We start from the raw sequence: 19,882 nt of genomic DNA on the forward strand, positions 1-19,882 counted from the left end.
CCTACCAAAAAATGTGGCATAAAGAATGTAATTTTGATCCTTCCAATGACAAATGGAGTATTATTTGGAAATCTCAAATCTTCAGGTCAAAAATAGTCAACATAAAGATGCAATTCTTAAAATTAATTTCTCATTGGTACTTGACCCCAGTTAAACTGCATTATATGAACGCTTCTTTATCTGCAAATTGTTGGAAGCAATGTGGGGAACAGGGTACTTATATTCACTGCTGGTGGGGTTGTAAATTTATTAGTTCTTTTTGGGATGCAATAATTAAGGAAATTGAACACATAACAACCTATAAGGTCCCAAAATCCCCAGAAATAATTTTACTAAACTGTTGGGAAAATCCTGAGATTCCTACTGCCAGATTGGACCTCATTTACTCACTTATAGCTATAGCTAAACTAACAATAGCTTCAAGCTGGAACCACAGAACTGCTCCCTCCTTGAATAGTTGGAAAAACCGCATTTGGGACCACTTTATTATGCAAAAAATCACAGACCAGATGGCTCAGAGAGAAAACCCTAACTACAAATCATATTTTCTTGAAAAATGGCTTCCTGTCTTAGACTACCTGACTAAAGAATATACTGGATATAAAAATACAACAAAACAAGACCTCTACTATTCCATGGCTTATTTATAATTATAATATTCAATTCTGCTTATAAGAAATTCACGTTTTCTTTTCTTAAGATAAATAGGCTACCACCTTGCAGGATTTGTGGTGTGCTGTTTACAAGTTAAAAACTTTTTCTATTGTTATTATGTTCTAAGTTTATGGTTAATGTTGAACATTATTTCCATGTTAATGAATATATCTGTTTAATGTATTGTATATTTAAGTACTGTTGTTAGTTGAAAAACCTTGTAAAAAAACTAATAATTTTTTTTTAAAAAAAAAACACAGTGAGGGTCATAAGGAAAGGGCTAATGGGCAAAGCCCTTTTTGGCCTCCACATGAAAATCACAAACAAGACCAGAGATATCAGGCCCCTAGAACACTTTGACCTGCCAGTGACGGGAAAAATATACGCATTCATTTGTTATTTACAGCTTTAGCCTATATGTATATTGAGTATACCGTCATCTGAGAAGAGAATGTTCTAATAACATCCCTATATCAGAAGAGGTGCCCCTAGAACATCCCGGTGTCAGGAATACAAAAGTAAAACAAAGCCTACATAGTTAATGAAGTGTCAAGCTACGTCACAGGCCCAGAGAATCGGTCTATAAAAGTGCTGGGCAGAAGAGCTCTCTTCACTGCCCCTTGGTGAGGTACTGAGACCTGTTTAGGTTCTCTGTCTCCCAATGGTAGTCACTTCACTGACCCTTGGGAACACACAGGTTCTTGTTTAACCCTGTGTGTGTCAATGGCAGTCACTGCGCTGCCTCTTGGGAACTCATAGCGGCCTGCCTTGGTCCTGGGGTTTTCAACAGGGAGTACAAGAGCTCTTGTGGGGGTAGGGATTTATGCTACAGTACTTTTATTCTTGCTTGCTTATAGGTATCAGGATTTATATTTCAGAACTTTCCTTCCTGCATGCTTATAGGTCTCTATAAGGATTTTCTATAGAACTGTATAGGTTTGTATAGGGTTTTATATTATAGAGCTATTATTCTTGTTAAGTCTGTATCGGGATTCTATGTTATAGTACTACTATTGTTACATGCTTACACTTCTGTGTCATTATCAGTCTTACTAACCATTTTGAAACATCCAAGGGCAGACAGGCCCAGTGTTGGCGCCTTGTCTTGCTACTAATGTATCTCTTTTGTTTTTAAAATAACCCTTCAGTACTGGTTAAGATCTTGTCTGTACAAAGGTGTCTACGTCAGTAGCTCAGATCAGCACTACGGAAAGCGAGTTTAGTTTTACATCCACACAAGCCTTGGCAAGGGGATTCCCCAGAACAAAGAACCGAGGTGCCAACGGGGACCCACGGAGAGAGTGAGGAGAGGGGGTCCCCCAAAATATTCTCAGTGTTACCTGCATTGGTTTCCTTGTGAGTAAATAGAATGGGGGGGATTAGCAAGCAAGGAAGACAGCTATGCGAGAGGGCAGTAACCACAGGATCTCTTCACCCATAATTTACAGAGTCCTTTCCCAAGGATATACACACATGAAGCTGGTGTTCTTAATTAAAGGGTAATTTTTATTCAAGGGGCAAATGCATAAACACACAAGAGGCCTAAGAAAAGCAGTGGTGAAGGTGGGATAGATTTGATGGTTTGTGAGGTGATAATTACCTATCTGGAGAGCACAGGGTCCAAGGAGGGAGAGCTTCAAATGGCGGCATTCTCGGCCAAGGGAGCAAGAGGCTTAGGGCAAACCTCAAGAGAACAGCGCTTTAGATCTGGTGACCGTCGTGATCTGAGCCTTCATTGTCAATGAGGCATCCAAGATCACCCCCAGGCTCTTGACTCTTGGGGCTGGTGCAAGCACCGCCCCATCAAGTGCAGGAAGCTGGGACCCCAAATCCACGTTTCCGCGACTCAAGTACAGGATCTGTGTCTTCGCAGGGTTTAGCTTCAGCCGACTTTGTCTCAACCAACCAGCCACAGCTTCAAAAGCCTGCTCCAGGACATCTGGGGTAGTTCCAGGCTGGCAGTCCATCAGCAGATACAGCTGAGTGTCATCTGCACGAGAGCCAAAGATTGTATTGGTGGCACCCAAGCTCAAAACTCCACACCAACTGGGCAAGAGGGCACATATAGATGTTAAACAGCAAAGGGGAGAGTATCGCTCCCTGCGGCACACCACATACTACTGGCCAGCGGGATGATAACTTATCTCCTAGCGCCAATGGATTATAGGCTTTCTGGAGTTGCTGCCTAAAGTAGTGAGACGAAACAAAAATTAAAAACAGGCAAACAATCCCATTGTGCTTAGAACACTAAAAGCTGATTCACATTACAAAGTCCTTGTGTTAAACACATCTGCCATCGGTCCTGTTGACGTGTCTCTCAACTGAGCAGGGCCCCACTTCGAATCTGGACTATGGCACAAGGAAAGTGGAGGTTAAGCCTTCCCTCTCTGCTTTCTCAATTTGAAACAGCCTCATGAGGAATTTGCAATGTTGTCTAAATTGTCGTCACATGTGCATTAAACTCCAAGAACATGTCTGTTGACAGGACATGTTAGAGACACACAATTTTATAATACATGAATTGGCCCTACTTTGCTTTCCTCCAGGAAAGCACTCCCAAAGAATCATATTAAATGTTTCTAACATGTTTCTAACATTAAAACATATTAAATGTTTTAACGTTAAATTAAAAAAATCCCCAAAGAAATATTATATGTTCTGGATCTGTGTTTTCCTGAGATTGCATCCAGTGTCTTTACCTTAGTACTCAGTCAGCAGGCAGCCATCACTGAACAGGTTTAAACCAAGGCAACTCTGTTTCTACAAATTTTGCATAGGAAGCAGACATTTCTTCATGGTATCAGATATACAGTGCAATCCTAAGCAGAGTTACACCAGTCTAAGCCCATTCATTTCAATGGGCTTAGACCGGTGTAACTCTGCTTAGGATTGCTCTGTAAGTGTTGTGTGATTGGCTTAGGGGCATGTAAGGATAGACAAACTGGTGTGACCCTTCTCACTGTGATATTTATTTCCCCAACCCAGTTAAATTTCTTGGTTGTCAGTCACTCATTTCCTGTTAACTTATCCTGTCCCCTGCTTTCAATGTCAATTGCTCAGTCTTTCTTGAATTGATTCCACCTCCCCACAGCTTTCCCAATACTTCTACCACATTTGTAACACCAAAAATAACAGTGTATAATATGCACACCATTATCATGGAGACTTGCGATACAAGGGATGTGAAGCAGCATTAGAACAGTTTCAAGACAGAAGACTGGGAGAAGAATGGTGAAATTTTAGCCAAGGAAGAAATAGGAAAAGAGAAGAGGTGATAGCAGAAGCTATATTCCAGCTACTCATAGCCCGGATCCTTCTTGTTCAAAAAGTCAAGAACTATGTTCCTGTCAGAGAATAATCAATACACAGAAAATAATAAAAAGTCCAGTAGCACCTTTAAGACTAACCAACTTTATTGAGGCATAAACTTTTGAGAACCACAGCTTTGGTTGGTGTGGATTTTCCGGGCTGTATAGCTGTGGTCTTGGCATTATCAATGCCAAGACCACAGCTATACAGCCCGGAAAATCCACAACAACCATCATTCTCTGGCCGTGAAAGCCTTCGACAATACAACCACAGCTTTCTTCATCAGATGCATGGAGGGTATAAAGAAACTGGCCACAGATATATAAGTGGTGAGGGGAGGGGAGAAAGGGTGCAGGGAGTGAGGGCCATGTACATGCAAATCACTTGCAAAAGTCATGAAAGAGGTGGCGTGCACAATCCAGGCTGGGTGTGACTCCTTCCCTCCATTGCTCAGTCTGAATGGAATGCCTGAAATGCAGTTACTTCTGATAACGAGATAACCATCCAGTGTCTCTATTCAATCCAAGACTGATTGAGTCAAATGTACATATGAATTCCAATTCAGCAACTTCCACTTGGATTTTGCTTTTGAAATGTTTCTGTTGAACTACCATGTGGTGACCTTTCAGTCCTTGATGGAATGTCCTGGTAGACTGAAGTGTTCTCCTACTGGTTTCTGGAGATCATCATTTTTGATGTCAGATTTGTGTCCATTTATTCTTTTGCGCAGAGGTTGGCTGGTTTGTCCTGTGTACAGAGCAGAGGGGCATTGTTGGCACATGAGGGCATATATCACATTGGAGGATGAGCAGCTGCAAGAGCCAAAGATTGTGTAGTTGACACCATTGGGTCCTGTAATTGTATTTTCTGGGTAGATATGTGGGCAGAATTGGCATCTGGGTCTGTTGCAGGGTCTGGTTCTTATGCTGGTGACTCTGTTAGCTGGTTCATGGTTGTTAGTGAGAAGTCTTTTAAGGTTGGGGGGCTGTCTGTAAGCAAGGAGAGGTCTTCCACCCAAGTCTTGTGAGAGAGAGGCATTATTTTCCAGGATGGGTTGTAGATGACTGATGATATGTTGGATAGGTTTGAGCTGGGAACTATAGGTGACAACCAGTAGTGTTCTGTTGTTGGTTCTTTTAGGTTTGTCCTGGAGTAGGCTGTTTCTGGGTACTGGTCTGGCCCTGTCAATTTGTTTCCTCACTTAATTTGGTAGGTATTGTAGCCCCTAAACTGTGTGTTGTAAATCTCTTAAGTGAGATATTTTTTGGATGGAATATTATCCTAGACAAAAACACTTCCCTTCATTTCCTTTTCTAGAAAAAAGGGCTATCAGGAATATTACCCCAGACAAAACCACAGCACAGCTTGCCACTCAACTGGGCCACTTTGGGCTTACTCACAATTATTTCAGATTTGGTGACTACCTATGTCTACTGGACAACGGCACAGTCATGGGCACACACATGGTACCACAGTATGCTAACATATTCATGGCAGACTTGGAGCAACGCTTCCTCAACTACCATCCACTAAAACTATTCCTGTACTTAAGGTTCTTGGGTGACATCTTCATCATTTGGACCCATAGGAAGGAAGCCCTTGAGAGTTTTCACCAGGACTTCAAGAATTTTCACCCCAGCATCAACCTGAGCCTGCCCTGGACCTCTCTACACAACAGGTACACTTCCTGGACACCACTGTACAACTACGTAATAGACAGATAAAGACCACCTTATACCAGAAACCCACCGACCGATACTCATATCTACATGCCTCCAGTTACCACCTAAAACATACCACTCAGTTGATTGTCTACAGCTAAGCCTTATGTTACAATTGTATCTGCTCCAATGCTCTTGATTGGGACTCTCACTTATGAGATTTACAACAAGCATTTTGGGGGCTACGTTACCTACCAAATGAGGTGAGGAAGAGAGCTGTGGTTCTCGAAAGCTTATGCCTCAATAAAGTTGGTTAGCCTTAAAAGTGCTACTAGACTTTTTACTATTTTGCAACTACAGACGAACACAGCTAACGCCTCTGGATCTTTGACCACAGAAAATAATGAATAAGAATCAAAGTGCGGTTACTAACACTGGCTTGGGGAAATTGCTGGAGATCTGTGGGTGGTTTCTGGGGGAAACGAGTAGCTTACCCAAGGCCACCTACTGAGCTCCTGACAGTAGTGGGATTTGAACCAGTAGAGTGCTGATTCTGTGCACAGGATAGATAGAGTACGCACTTTTCAGAAGATCCACTTCAAGTATCATAGAATAGCGTTTTCCATCTGTGGATGTTGATGGTTAATGTGGCACTGCCTGAAACAAATTGTATCATGAGTGGATGGGTGAAGCAAACACCGATGTTCAGGCATCTTTAGAGTAAGTTAGGATCCTAATAGTGCAATCCTAAAAAGCTTCACTCCAGTCTAAACCTATTGAAATCAAAGGTCTTAGACTGGAGCAACTCTTCTTAGGACTGCATTGTAAAGGGAGTAAAGGTTCTACTGAAAACATTTTCGCAGAACATTTTATTTATTTATTTACTTCATGTATACTCAACCTTTCTTGCTGAGCCTCAAGGCGGATTACAGTTTTTAAAAAGGCAGTAAGGGCAGTATAATGGATACAATCCCCAAATATTGCGCTAAAAACACATTATAATACAGACACGAATTGCAGGAATTGCAGCAAAACAACACATGACATATATAAACACCGTAATATAATTTCAGGGAGGTAGCCGTATTGGTCCCTAGTAGAAGAGTAAGATCCAGGTCCAGTAGCACCTTAAAGACCAACTAGCTTCCCAGAGTATGAGTTTCAAGATCTCATGCCCTGGAAATATAGTTGGTCTTAAAGATATTAGCTTGTTTATTTTTATATATTCACACATATACATTACGGTGTGTGTGTATAAATACAAATATATTAACTGGATTACAAAATAAGAGAACAACACATCCTAAATTCATTCAGGTCAGTGGGCTTATAAGAGTGTAACTTTAGGATGGCTCTGGTTGAGCCTCTTATGTGCCATTTATGCGAATGCTGGAATAGAGTTTACAAGGACGTGAAAATAGAAGTCACTTTCAATGCAAAAGGGACCTTTTGACCAATCATGTCTGTGGAAATGAACTTTTCGTGCAATGGGCTTTGTGCTCTACCTGCCCACTCATGGGCATGTGGGAAAGAAAGTGGAGGAGTTGAAAGTGGAAGTTGTTGGCAACCGCAAACAAAAAAAACCCTGCAGACTTTGGCCCCTGCAGTTTGCACTGGAATCACACACATGGGAAATGCAGCTATGGCTGCGAACTGCAATCCTACCCTTGCAGTAAACTGCACTGCACAGTGCGTAGCTCCTTGTGGAAAGTGCCTCATCTGAGCAACGCAGCCCGCTTTGCTCTACATCAAAGACTACATGTACTCAAATCATTCCCTCGCTCACCGTGCTGCGTTCGGTCGCCGTCTCTCCCGCTACTGTACGGAGACCAGCAGGACGACGAGCCAACTGACTGACAAAACCGATAAAGCGCGCATACGACTCGCGGGGCGAGGTGGCCTTGCTGAACTCCTGGAGCTGAAGGGCAGCCCCGCCCGGCCCCTCCTTTCCGAGGAGGCCGCCCAGCGCCGCCCAGCCCGCGGCGTGCCGAAGGTGTCCCGCGCCGGCCGCCCTGAAGTTTCCCAGGGCTTCCCTCTCTCCGGCAAGGGCGCTCGAGGAAGGCGTGTCCTCACCGGGCTGCTGCTGCTGCGGGAAGCAGCCGGGAGGTATAAAAGAAGGGCCGAGGGGCCGGCTCGAGCTTCACTCCCCTCCGCTGCGAGCTAGTCGCATCCTGCCGCGCCGCCTCCGTGTGCGCGCGCGCCTGGGAGCGAAAAGCGAGCGAGCGAGCGCGAGAGGCACGGCAGGCGGAGGCGCGGGGCAAGCCCGATGCGCGGACTAGCCTTGCAACATGCTGGAGCTACGGAGCCGCTGAAAGGCGCTTGCACGCAGCTGCCCGAGACGGATCGCAGCGCTCTCTTTCCTTATGAAGAAGGCACAAGTGAGTGGCGGGACGTCGCGCGCCGTGGCCGGAGCCGGGGGCTGGCAAGAGGGAGCGCAGGTGGGAGCGGCGGGGTCTGGCTTGGACGGAGCTTCTCTCGGGCTGCTGCAGGCACTCGGGACTGCTCGCACGTGGCTTGGGGCGGCAGAGCAACGCTCTCCGCCTTTGCCGCTACCTGGCAGCGGCTGGGACCCCGCCGATGGGGAGCGAGGACGCCCGGGGCCAGGCAGCGCTGGCAGAGGTCGGTTGGGACCTGCGGTTCTTCAGCCGAGGAGAGACCTGACACGCTTCTTTCTGTCGTTTGTACAATTGACAAGGAAGTTCTGGGCTGAGGACTGAGAGGGGGCGCTTAATAGGTGACCCTTTGCAGGGCAGACGATGCGCCGCGCAGATGAGCGGCTAGGCTGCTGTCTGACTGAGCCGCCCATGGAAGACAGCGCGGGGTTAATGGCTTCACCCCGATGGCCGCTTTCTGGGCTTCATTTTAGTGTCGGTTTGCATTTGTCGAGACTTGGTTTTCTTCTCCCTGCCGCCTTTCCCCCCAGTCATCATGCATTGCTCTGTGTGCATTCTTAGATCCTGTTCCTTATTTTTTTTCTAAATTGTGCCCTAGATTACTGTCCTGTGGGTATTTCTTTAACGAGGGGCAAGAGAGATCGACAGGCAAAGGAAGGAGAAAATAATCTCTCCTCTCATTTGCCACTTGGAAAAAAAAGCAAGAGCTTGCAGGTGAAGAGCCGGAGCAGATCTTGGCTCCATCTTCCTCTGCAGGAATATCTTTCGGCAGCTTGTGTCACTTACCGTTTCCACAGCCTTCCTCTCCCCACCCCTTTATCTCTTTCCTGCTTGTTTCCTGTGGTACCTGCTGTTCTCTTGGTCCCTTTGTCAGTTTAGGTCTCTCAAGTGTTTTTTTCTACAGGAAAGAAGGAAGTCTAAACAGGAAAAATCAATTAAAGCTCCCCAAGTTGTATTTTTGGGTGTCTGGGGGAAAGTATGATGAAACAGGGAGACTCCATGTGCTTCACACTTTTCAGACAACAGAAGAAATTATCGTTTTATCAATAACAACGTTGAGATTTCAGCACAGCTACACCGTAAATTGAACTGGTTGTCTTCGTAGTATTTGGCAGGAAATTCCTTGGAAGCAGATTGCAGTGCAGACGCCTTCGTGCAAACTTTGCTGCAGACTGGCCAGTATTGGACCGTAAAATTCAGTTGAATGCGCAAAGGGCTTGATTCGTACAGCCTAATGTGCCTTGAACAAGCAAGAGCGTCTTGAGCAGAGTGAGGCAGCGCTGAATTTCAAAACTCTCTCAGAGAGGATTGAATGAAAACTTTACATGAATCAGGAGACCCAGTTGCATCTGATTCCATCCCAGACCTGAATTAAAGCCCTTCAGAGAGAGGAACGTTTACTGTTCAGGTTAATGGTGTGTCTGAGAAAAACTGATCTTGTCCCATTTAGTAGCCGGGGGAGGCAAGCCAGACTTGGCCTTCAGGATGATGTGTGGCTTGGCTCTGAAGTTCTTGTGGAGACTTATGGCACTCTGGAGCATATAGGCTTTCTGCTGAGTGCAGGTCAGTCACAGAGCTGTGGTTGGACAGCATTCTCCACCCCCACCCCAAATAACTAGAAGATAAAGAAAGAAGAAACAGCACTAGAGGGCAAAGTCAAATGTCTAATCCCCTTGGAAAGGGTGGAGCAGAAGAGGCTTCATGCAAAAAAAGGAATCCCCACCCCCACCCCCGCTTGTCAAAAATTAACATTCCATGCTCAAGGAAAGTGAAAGCCCATAGGTAGTAAATGGTACCTTGTTTCTTCCTGCCCCTTTTTTGTTGCTCCAGAGGAGGTTTATCTTGATATCTGGTCATAGGTTGAGATTGATTGGCCTTTGAGCACAGATTGTACATCTTTATGCCCAAGTAAGATGTCACTAACCACTACAACTTAACACATCAACCTTTGTTTTGTATAGTGATTTTTTTTCCTGTCTTTCCTCTGTAATATGCTGGGTTGCTTATATAACCATGCTATACCATTAATTGAAAAGAAAAAGGAAGGCAAAAGAATGGTCTCTGCTGCAGGATTTTTGCTTTACAAATTGATCTTATAGTTGGGTTAAGGTTTCCAGCTTGATCTTAGGCACGCTGATTAAGAAGCAAACCCTTGGGAGTTCGGTAGTTCTTACTTCCTAGTAAGCAGGCTTAGGACTGCAGGGTAGGGATGCCGTGCTGACAGTGAAGTCTGAAGCACAGCAGGAGTCCACTGGAGTCATCAGGGCTTAGAAGGGTGTGTTTAGGCTCCTACTGTAAGCATACTTACTAAGATATAAGCCTGATTGAATTCAATAGGACCTGTATGTTTATGATTGACTGTAAAAGAAAGCATTTAAAGAACTTGGAAGAGTCAGTGTCCTGAGCAAGACTAGATCAATTTATGAGTTTCATTCTCAGAAATGGGAGGTACTGATTCATGCAAATAGGTGAGTGTATTCTGAACTGGATGTTTAACTGTGTTTATAGGTAGGGCTCTAGCTGAATAAAACATATATAGGAAAATGAAAATATTGCTTGGGCTCACAAGAGTATGAGAGCATAGAATAACTTTGTTTACAGTGGCATCATATAGGTTGTAAATTCAAACTGGGCTGAATGAGCTGGCGCAATTTCAACATACCTAAAAACTGAGTTTTCAAAACTGACCATTGCATGTGCACATTTTAAAAAATTCATTACTCATGAATGGTTTTGGAAATTTCAGACAGCTGTAATGCCTTTTAAATTAACAATTTAAGATAGGATCACAGATTCTCATTTACAGTAATAACACTGATGAAATCTTATTGAAGGATTACTTTTGTGAGAGGATTTGTGGGATTATATGCTTTAGTAAATAAACACCAGAACCAGAAGTGACTATCTAATTTCTACTGTGGCATTTAAAACAATAAGAGTGTCACAGTAATTATTTCTAAACTTAATTTTTTTTAAAAAAAAATGTGTTAAGTAGGAATATTTTGATCATTGGGGAGGTCTTGTAAAAAAAATAACATGGCAACATGTTAATTTGACATAATGCGTTGGGGAAAATACTTTTTTAAAAGCATTGTAAAAATCTAAGTATCAGATACTGGCATTTTAGGAATAGTGGCCTTAATGACAAGTTTGGGGATGCCTGCCAAAGACAGTCAGAAATTTGACCTGCCTGCTAGACATACAAACTTTAGGAGACCTTAGTGGTGGAAAAGAGCTAGAGGCAGAATACTGCTTTCCTTTGTTGAATGGGTGCATTCATTGCCAGCAGTTACATGACCTTCAGTGCTCCTCTATGAGGACGGTCCTGGTAGGACGGCATTCTTGCTATTGGAAAGAAGTCTTTGGAAATAAGTAGGCAGCGCAAACTATGCAAGACCTCTTTTCTTTTGGGAACACCATAATCAGAAGAAACAAGAAAACTCTTATTCTGCTTTCCAGTAGTACTGTATGACTTTCGTGCTTGATTTAAGTCCTCCTGAAGCTCCAGTTTCATTGGCTTCAGTGGTAGATCCATTTTTACAAGTACAGCAGTCATTTGCCTGTAGCAGCAAACTGCTGACGTCTGTACTGATACGCTTTTAGAAAACTGAAGTGGCATAATATGAAAGACTTGTTGGGTGTGAGGTAGGGGACGTTCAAGCAAGGCTAAACAGAAAAGAGAAGGTCAGATCAGACAATTGAGTATTGTATGCAGTTGCAAAGGAGCGGCAGAGGCAGTCAGTGTGATTTTGATATCAGCTTCTTTAATTTCGTCATTTGGGAGACATCTCATTGTCATAGACAAGCTAAGAAATAAAAGCGTTTATTTACACACAATGAAGAAAAGGATTATCATCTCATTTAGCTGTTTTTATGGCCATCTTAAATGTTAATGACTTCCTTAATAGCGTTTTGAACCTCTGGATTTGTCTGCTCTGCTAAATTTATGCCAGGCTTTTAGCCTCCAAACATATTTTCTAGACCTTGAGACATACAAAATGATAATAAAGTATGTATAATATATGCGGAGTTAATTTTCTTAAGTATTGTGTATGAATAGCCCTCCTATAACTGAGGTTAAGGGGAAAGACTTGGGGTACTGCATGTGATTTTTGACAGTGCTTGCTCTCTGGTGTCTCGCTAGTATTTAAGTATTTGTGCCAAAGCTTTTGAGCCTTCACAAAGATCATTTCTTTTATAACCCTTGTAATGAATTATCTTACGTAATTCATAGGGTCACCATAACTCAGAAGTGACTTGAAAGCACATAACTCATATACTAGGTTAATTAATTTATTTGAACGTTTTTGTAATAAATGGTGAAAATCTCTTATGCAGTTCTTTATCAGTTGAAGATATGCTGGAAACTCTTTCAGAAGCTGTGTTACAAGCCAGGTTTTTAAACAGGTCAACCAATGCATTATTTTCACATATCTTCTTTTTGCCTGAGAATTTCTTCCTAAGTCATCCTATGGACTGCATAACATATGTGGGCAAGTTGTAATTTAAAAATGGCACTTATTTCAAGAGAAGTGTGTAAAATCACTTCGCGTTCTACGATTTAAACAGTAGAGGAGTTTCCGTTCATGAAAGTGTACACCCCAGGTGTGCGTTCTAGAATTTGCTAAATGTCAGATCAGCAGGCATAGCAGGAAAGAAAGATGAAATGAAGGATATGGAAACAGTTTTCATTATGTTGCTTATATCTTCATTTTTTTAACAATATATAGGGTATATTGGAATATGTGCCAAGTAATAATTGCCCCAAATACTTGTAAAATGTGAAAATTAGTATTTTTATCAACCTATGATTGAACATTGAAATTGAACTGAAGAACTACTGCAAATGGAGAGAATATTTGATTATTTGATTTTAGAAATAACAAGCACTTGCGGGGTGCAATTCTCAAAATTACACATTCTGGCATAGAACCACTAGAGCTGTTTCTAAGAAATTGGTTTGATCATTGTGGTCTGAGTTTATTTCAGTGTCAATTATAGTGGCTAAAATGAAATCCTGACTGCTTAGCTTTAACAACTAATGTAATGAAGATTAGAGGTGACCTACAACACACTTCAAGATGGGTAGCCATGTTAGTCTGTCTGTAGCAGTGAAAAAGAGAAAGAATCCAGTAGCATCTACACGACTAACCCTGAAGAAGTGAGCTGTGGCTCATGAAAGTTGTTCTGCATTGTAAAGTTACTTGTAATTGTAGGAGGACACCATTTTGAAACATAATTTGTGTGTGGTTTAACTCTAGATTCCTACTTTGCATCATTACTGAAGAGCTTGTCTGCTTTACTTCTATACTTGGGATATTTGGTTTGCAATATTTTCAGCTCATTTTGATGTTGTTTATGCTCTAATGTGGAGAGAACAGTCTCAAGGGATTGGCCAAGACCACAAACTGCTCTGCCTACATCTAACAGCGAAGATGCTTCATTGGATTAATGCAAAGTCTTGTCCATACATATCTTGTCGTGAAATAACACACAGTGGTGAAATACAGTTCTTTAATCAGGGGTGGTACTTGGAATGATAGCTGAGTGGCTATACCAGTCTTAAGCCATGTGTTATGTTATGACACAGTTGAGATGGTCATTGCGTAGATACTGATATTTGGAAAGAAGCAGTGAAGACAAGCTTAAAGAAGATTTTAGGAGTATGATCCTGGATTGCAATTTCTAAGTATCTGTGACAGGACTGGATTCTTACGATTCCAAAATGGAGGGACTGCCCCCACCAGTGGGTTACTGAAACCTTGTAGAATGGTGAGTGTTTTAATACTTTGACAGGAGTAGGACAAGCTTAAATTTTGCTGCTTCAATGGAATTGCAAAAAATTGATAAACAGGCTAAAGTTGGCTCTGTGTTTGTGTGAATATAACTGGATTGTTCAATTCAGGTGAAGAAAATAAAGAAGGAATTGGATATTTCAGCCATTTCATTATGTTGTTATTTTGTTAGTAAACAGAGCAAAGATGTGGTGTAGTTAAGGGATGTTAAAATTGGGGAGTTAAGGAGTTCACTAAAGCAGTGGGCTGTAGACAGTCTCTGCCTCTCCTATGCAAACACTGTAAGCAGAAATTTCGAAGAAGAATGTCCATTCAACTCAGTAGCGTTCCCCCAGTAGAATTCCTCAAGTTTGACCCCAGAGGCCTAGTTCTTGCCTCAGATTGCAGGTGAAGGACTCCCTGGATTGAATCCTCCATACATTCATTGATGTAGGCAAGCTGCTATAACCTGAAATGGTACAGCCCAGAAATTCAAGGACTGGGCCTAAGCTAAGTCCACAAGGACTATCCCAGACTGCATAGTACTTTCATGGTTAATTCTCATAACTGTTTTTGGACTAAGTTCTTGACATGGAGGCACTTTTCTTTAGAATTTGGGTAGCAACATGGTTACAATTTACGAAAATATTCTACTTGGGAAATTCCATAGGGAAAACATCAAAAATAGTTCTTTGACCTAACCTTTCTAGAATCATCATTCTTGAATGTGTGAACTGTTACTCCAGACTAGGGGACAGTACCAAGCTTGTATTAAGTCATAGCCATAGCTTGTACTTCCAAGCATGATGGAAGTTAGAGGGAGACACAATGAAAAAGAGACCTGGAAGGATAAGGTCAGGGGAGTGACTAGTATCCATTAATTGGATAGGAACCAAGGTTTTAGCTGCCCTGAAAATAAAAGATAGTTGCAATATCTTGAAACCAGAAAATATTTGAAGAATTACTGTAACTCTGGAGCCATTCCAAGGATTTGATTCATGGCACATATATGAGAGTATTCCTTGACTCCCATGGCTGTACAGCAGAGGACTTTCCTTACTAACTGCTAGAAGTGTTTGAGTGTGAAGAATATGTGCACACTGGATGCTACTTCAGATTGCTTCTCAATAATATATCCTATAAAAAAAGGGTAGGAAAATGTTCAGAGACCGAACAGGCAAATGTTTACACCCTACATACTTTGTCAGCTACCAGTTGTTCTGTTGCTTATTCACAATGCCCCCTCCCTCAATTCCATAAAAGGTATCTACATTCAGGGTTCATTTCGAGGGGGAACGCGCCAGAACACAGTTCCGGCAGTTCCCCAAAGAGGTCACTTGTCAGGTGGCCCCACCCACCTGACTTTTGGCCATTTTGGGCCCGTTTCGGCCTGGATTGGGGCCAAAACAGCCCAGATCGGGCCTCTGATGGGTGGTGGATCACCTTCCTGCTCAGTAGCGGCCCGGTCCTGACCATTTGGGGCCCCTTTTTGGCCATTTTCAGCCACTTTTTGCCATTTGGGGCCCAATTTTGGCCCTGAAAGGCCAGGATTGGGTCCAAAACAGCCAGGATAGGTGATGTCAGGGGGTGTGGCATATGCAAATAAGTTATGACACTCTTCCAGTGATGTCAAGGGGCATGACATATGCTAATGAGTTATGCTAATGAGTTCCTCCAGCTCTTTTTCTATGATATGACCCCTTTCTACATTTATGATGTGGCATTTAAGTGACAGCTAATCTCTACACACACACACACCAGTCGACCTCAGAAGGTTGGTGTAAGGGTAAAAGAGGGGAGGTTATATGAGCCATCTATGCTTCCATTTAAACAAAGGGACAGATGAAAATGTGCTAATTACATAAATATGGAGAAAGTACACATTTGTTTCCAGAGCTGCAGTTGTGTGTTAAAACCATGCAAACACACTTAATACATTATGTATGACTCCATCCTTAGTTATACCAAAAGGAACACAGTAAATTACTGACAGTAACATCCTAAACAGAATAGTTAACTCCTCCAAGTTCATTGACTTCAGTGTGCTTAAAGGAGTGTAACACTGCTTAGGATGCTACTATTAATAAACCTGGAGTATTTTCTTGTTTAAACCATTAAAAATGCTGTTGTGGATTACAGATGTGCAGGGGGCTTTCTCTCACATATTGAAATTAAAATATACCAGCAGTATTGATAGTAATGAACTGCTAATTTTATGAATTGCTGGACTTATCTAATCATTTTGATTTTAGAGACTTGTTTGGCCAAATCCAGCTCTTTCCTACATTTATCTCTCTTCTTTCCTTGAATTTTTACCTGCTGTGCTGTTTTTCTCAATAGTGACTTGTTCTAATACTTTCAGAAATTGTATCGCCTCAGGGATATTCTCTCTGACCTTGTGTATACTGAATAGATCCCTAGATCTTCCCTTTCAGCTGGCTCCTAGAATGTATTAGGAATTGTAAATTGAATTATACTGTGTGAAAACAGCAATTTCTTTTGGTGTGAAGGATTGCTTTTGAAGCTTAATGAAAGAAAGCCCAGGGTACTTTTGGTATGCAGATGTTGAGGTTTACCAAAAGGATTGCAACAGGATTGAAAGAAAATAAGGTAAATAAGGATGAAATTGAAACAATTATCATGCTTTCTCTAAAAGGAAAGGAAGCAAATATATTGAAAAGAACTGCTGGGAAAAATAAAGAATTGAGTCCAGTAGCACCTGGATATCTGATGAAGGGAGCCTTAACTCACAAAAGCTCACCTCCTGAAAATCTTGTTGGTGCTACTGGATTTGCATCTTGCTGTTTTACTGCAGACCATCATAGAGACTCACCTGAAACAATCTTGTTGGGGAAAATGTATTTTTCTTTACTTTTAATAGATACTTTTAATAGATACTTACAATCCTAAGCACACTTACTAGAGAGTATTTCCCAACATGGACACAATCTGGAGAACCGGATTTGATTCCCCACTCCTCCTCCTGAAGCCAGCTGGGTGACCTCGGGTCAGTCACAGGTCTCTCAGAGCTCTCTCAACCTCACCTACCTCACAGGGTGATTGTTGTGGGGATAATAATGACATACTTTGTAAACTGTTCCAAGTGGTGTTAAGTGGTCCTGAAAGTGGTATATAAATTGAATGTTGTTGTTGTTATGAAACTGCTTTATACTGAGTCAGACCATCGGTCCATCAAGGTCAGTATTGTCTACCCAGACTGGCAGCAGCTTTTCAAGGTCTTCAGCAGAGGTCTTTCACATCACCTATGGCTTGATCCTTACTGAGGGAAAGCAGAAGGTTGAATAAATTTTAGCCTTGCAATAGCCCTATGAATTAATCCAAAATGGGACAACATGACAGAGTTTTGAGCTTTGTGACAAATTGGAAATTGAAGCCCAGTTCTCATTTGTTCCAATACTCTTACCAGTTATATTACAGTGATCCACTAATACATTACAACCTGTAGGTTTCTGTAGACTTATTTATGAGCAAATTATGTGCAGTATATTTTCTCATGAGTCAAAATATTGCAGCCCTATGTATCAACTGCATGGCAAGGTGTCTGTGCACCCCTCTTTCATCTCCTGACTTTGAAGAATGGGAAAAGCAGTTTTCAGAATGATGTTAGTAGACATCTACAGTTGCATAAATGGAAACCTAATAACTGACAAATCAAGAGGATATTTTTAAAATCCATGGATCGGTCTATTCTTTTACTACAAGTTGTGAATCACTACGAGCATGCATTCCAAATCCTTATTCAACCTATCCCCATTTCTGTGCCTCCTGAGATTTTGTCAGATTTTTTTAGATCAAGGCGTGAAAGAGAATAAGAACTAGGAAAGCCCATGTTAGAGCTAAACTTAAAACAATGGTTTTTTCCCCTTACAACAGTGGAGAGCCTGGCATGACGAAACCCAGCTTGTTCTATTAGAGTTATCACAACAGTAATTTTTTTCCCCCTTATCAGCCCACTAATGATCTAACTCTTCCTCCTCCTTCCCCCAATTTCTCCTCCCGCCGTTGCATTCCAGAACTTGGGTTTAAAAATAAACCCATTGCATTATACCCAGAAAGAAATACTTGCGGCCATACCACAGAGGGCAAAATAAAATGATTGGGTTTTTTCACCTCCCTTTTTACTGATCAGATGACATATAATCAGTCTTGTCCCCTAACGTGATTTTCTCTTATCCTCCCCCGCTGTGAACATTTGCTGTCCTGCTGAGTGAGGGTTGCAGTCAGATCACAACAGATGCTAACCTATTCCTAGGTACTAAGCAAGCAGCTCTTGCTGATGTTGGTGCTTTGGTCATGAATAATATTGGCAAGGGGGACTTGCAGAAGAAATGCAGTAGAGGAGATGGGATCAAAGGAAAGTATGCTTTCTCTATTCCCCTTTTTGCCACTTTCTTCCTTGCTCCACAAATCCTGGAATTGGCAGGGCAGTCTATAAAATCTCACGTGATTTCTTCCTTTGCCTGTATCCAAAAAGACAGGAGAAGAGGATGAAATTCTCTTTCCACTGAGCATTCTGTTCCCTTGTTAGAAATTTGGATGAGGGTAGCGTTGAGGAGGGGAATAGGTTCATAAGAACATAAGAACATAAGCAAAGCCATGTTGGATCAGGCCAGTGGCCCATCCAGTCCAACATTCTGTCACACACAGTGGCTAGAAATCCAGTGCCATCTAAAGGACTGTCAGTGAGGCCAGGACACCAGAAGCCCTCCCACTGCCTTCCTTCCAGCACCAAGACAACAGAGCACCACCTCCCCACAAAGAGAATAGGACAGTTCAGGACAGTGGCTCCATGACCTACCTCGTAGGTATCACTGGCAGATGTTCATCTGACCCTTTCCAGCCAGGCTAATCGTGATGTGACGCCCCCCATTGGTCAGTAATGACTTGGAGCTTGCACAGGGGACTACCTTTACCTTTAAATGGGGCACATGCTTTGGGGCATGTGCCCCCTCCCCCCGAATCTGTATCCATCTTGTAGCTGGCCACCCTGCTCCATGGGTTTGTTCAATGTTGAACAGGTGGTGCAATATGCAGCTGTTTTAAAGTACTGTTTTATAACGATGATTTTATATTTTATGGTGCTATGTTTTATTATTGTATTTATTATACCATTGTGATCCGCTCTGAGCCCGCTAGTGGAGAGAGCAGAATATAGGAATAAATAAATAGTACCCATGATGAGGCATGGATATTGGTGAAAGGACAGGGGGATTGTACTGACTGTTTTCTGTCAATAATTGTGCGGACTAAGCAAGGGGTTTGTTGTTTTGGTGGGGCATGAAGGCATACAGGAGGCATTCTTATATTTTCATCCATAGCAAAGATTTTGTTTTCAGGCATTCTCACAGCTAATCTGGAATATAAGGAGTGCAGACAAATTAAAGTTCATGGGCTTTAAAGTTTGTCCTTAGCAGAGTTTTTCCTTCCTTACAGTAATGTCATAAGCATCAGTGTTGTGGGTCTTAATGGGCCAGGTGTAGTCCATTGGCCAGTCCTGACGTAGATAGTCACATGTATTTCATCTGGCTGCCATAGTGGCATTAATGCAAAGACTCATAGTGGTATATGATTAAATAGAGTTTGCTTTTGTTGTGCAGAATCGCTTTTATTCAATTCAGTTGTAAAACAACCCTGTTCACAGCTGACATACTTGACCATCTGTTGGATGACTAGTAAGTTTTAGAGATATGCTTTGACAGCACACACAGTGGCACACACATCTTTGGGTTTGGGCCTTAAGCAGAACTTTTCTCCCTGATGTGCAAAGTTTTTTACTTTGCAGGATTTTTTAAAATGTGGGGAATCACCGTTTGAGGCCAGCTTATCTTAAGAACTACCTTGTCCCATATGACCCTACTGGTCACTCCGGTCATCTTTGGAGGCCATGCTTTGGATGCCCCTGCCATTTGAGGCTAGGTGGGTGGCAACCTGAGAAAGGGCCTTCTCGGTCGTGGCGAGATTCATATGTCCCCCTAAACTGCTGTCTTCTGCAAGCAGGTGAAGACTTTGTTTTGTTTGGCACACCCCCAATAACTGTTATTAGCCTTGTTCTTGATCTTTGTGTTCGTGT

General features: G+C 42.3%; 1 protein-coding gene and 1 long non-coding RNA gene across 5 annotated transcripts in view; one reads left to right on the forward strand and one right to left on the reverse strand.

Moving 5' to 3' along the window:
* Positions 1–2,159: 2,159 nt before the first annotated feature.
* Positions 2,160–7,527, reverse strand: LOC129335589 (uncharacterized). The gene is made up of 3 exons (XR_008597626.1): positions 7,411–7,527; positions 6,119–6,281; positions 2,160–2,839 (listed from the first exon to the last, which is right to left on the reverse strand). It is a non-coding gene; the product is annotated as an uncharacterized LOC129335589 (long non-coding RNA).
* A 388-nt stretch (positions 7,528–7,915) lies between these two features.
* Positions 7,916–19,882, forward strand: part of KITLG (KIT ligand) — an 88,378-nt gene continuing 76,411 nt past the window's right edge. For 3 of the 4 annotated variants that reach the window (XM_054988253.1, XM_054988254.1, XM_054988256.1), the window contains exon 1: positions 7,916–8,002. In XM_054988253.1, the coding sequence (XP_054844228.1) occupies positions 7,988–8,002 (15 nt within the window). In that variant the 5' untranslated portion in view covers positions 7,916–7,987. The remainder of the gene's footprint in view (positions 8,003–19,882) is intronic. The other variant, XM_054988255.1, reaches the window with a different exon arrangement.

The sequence above is a fragment of the Eublepharis macularius genome, chromosome 9 (assembly GCF_028583425.1).
Source record: "Eublepharis macularius isolate TG4126 chromosome 9, MPM_Emac_v1.0, whole genome shotgun sequence".
NCBI lineage: Eukaryota > Metazoa > Chordata > Lepidosauria > Squamata > Eublepharidae > Eublepharis > Eublepharis macularius.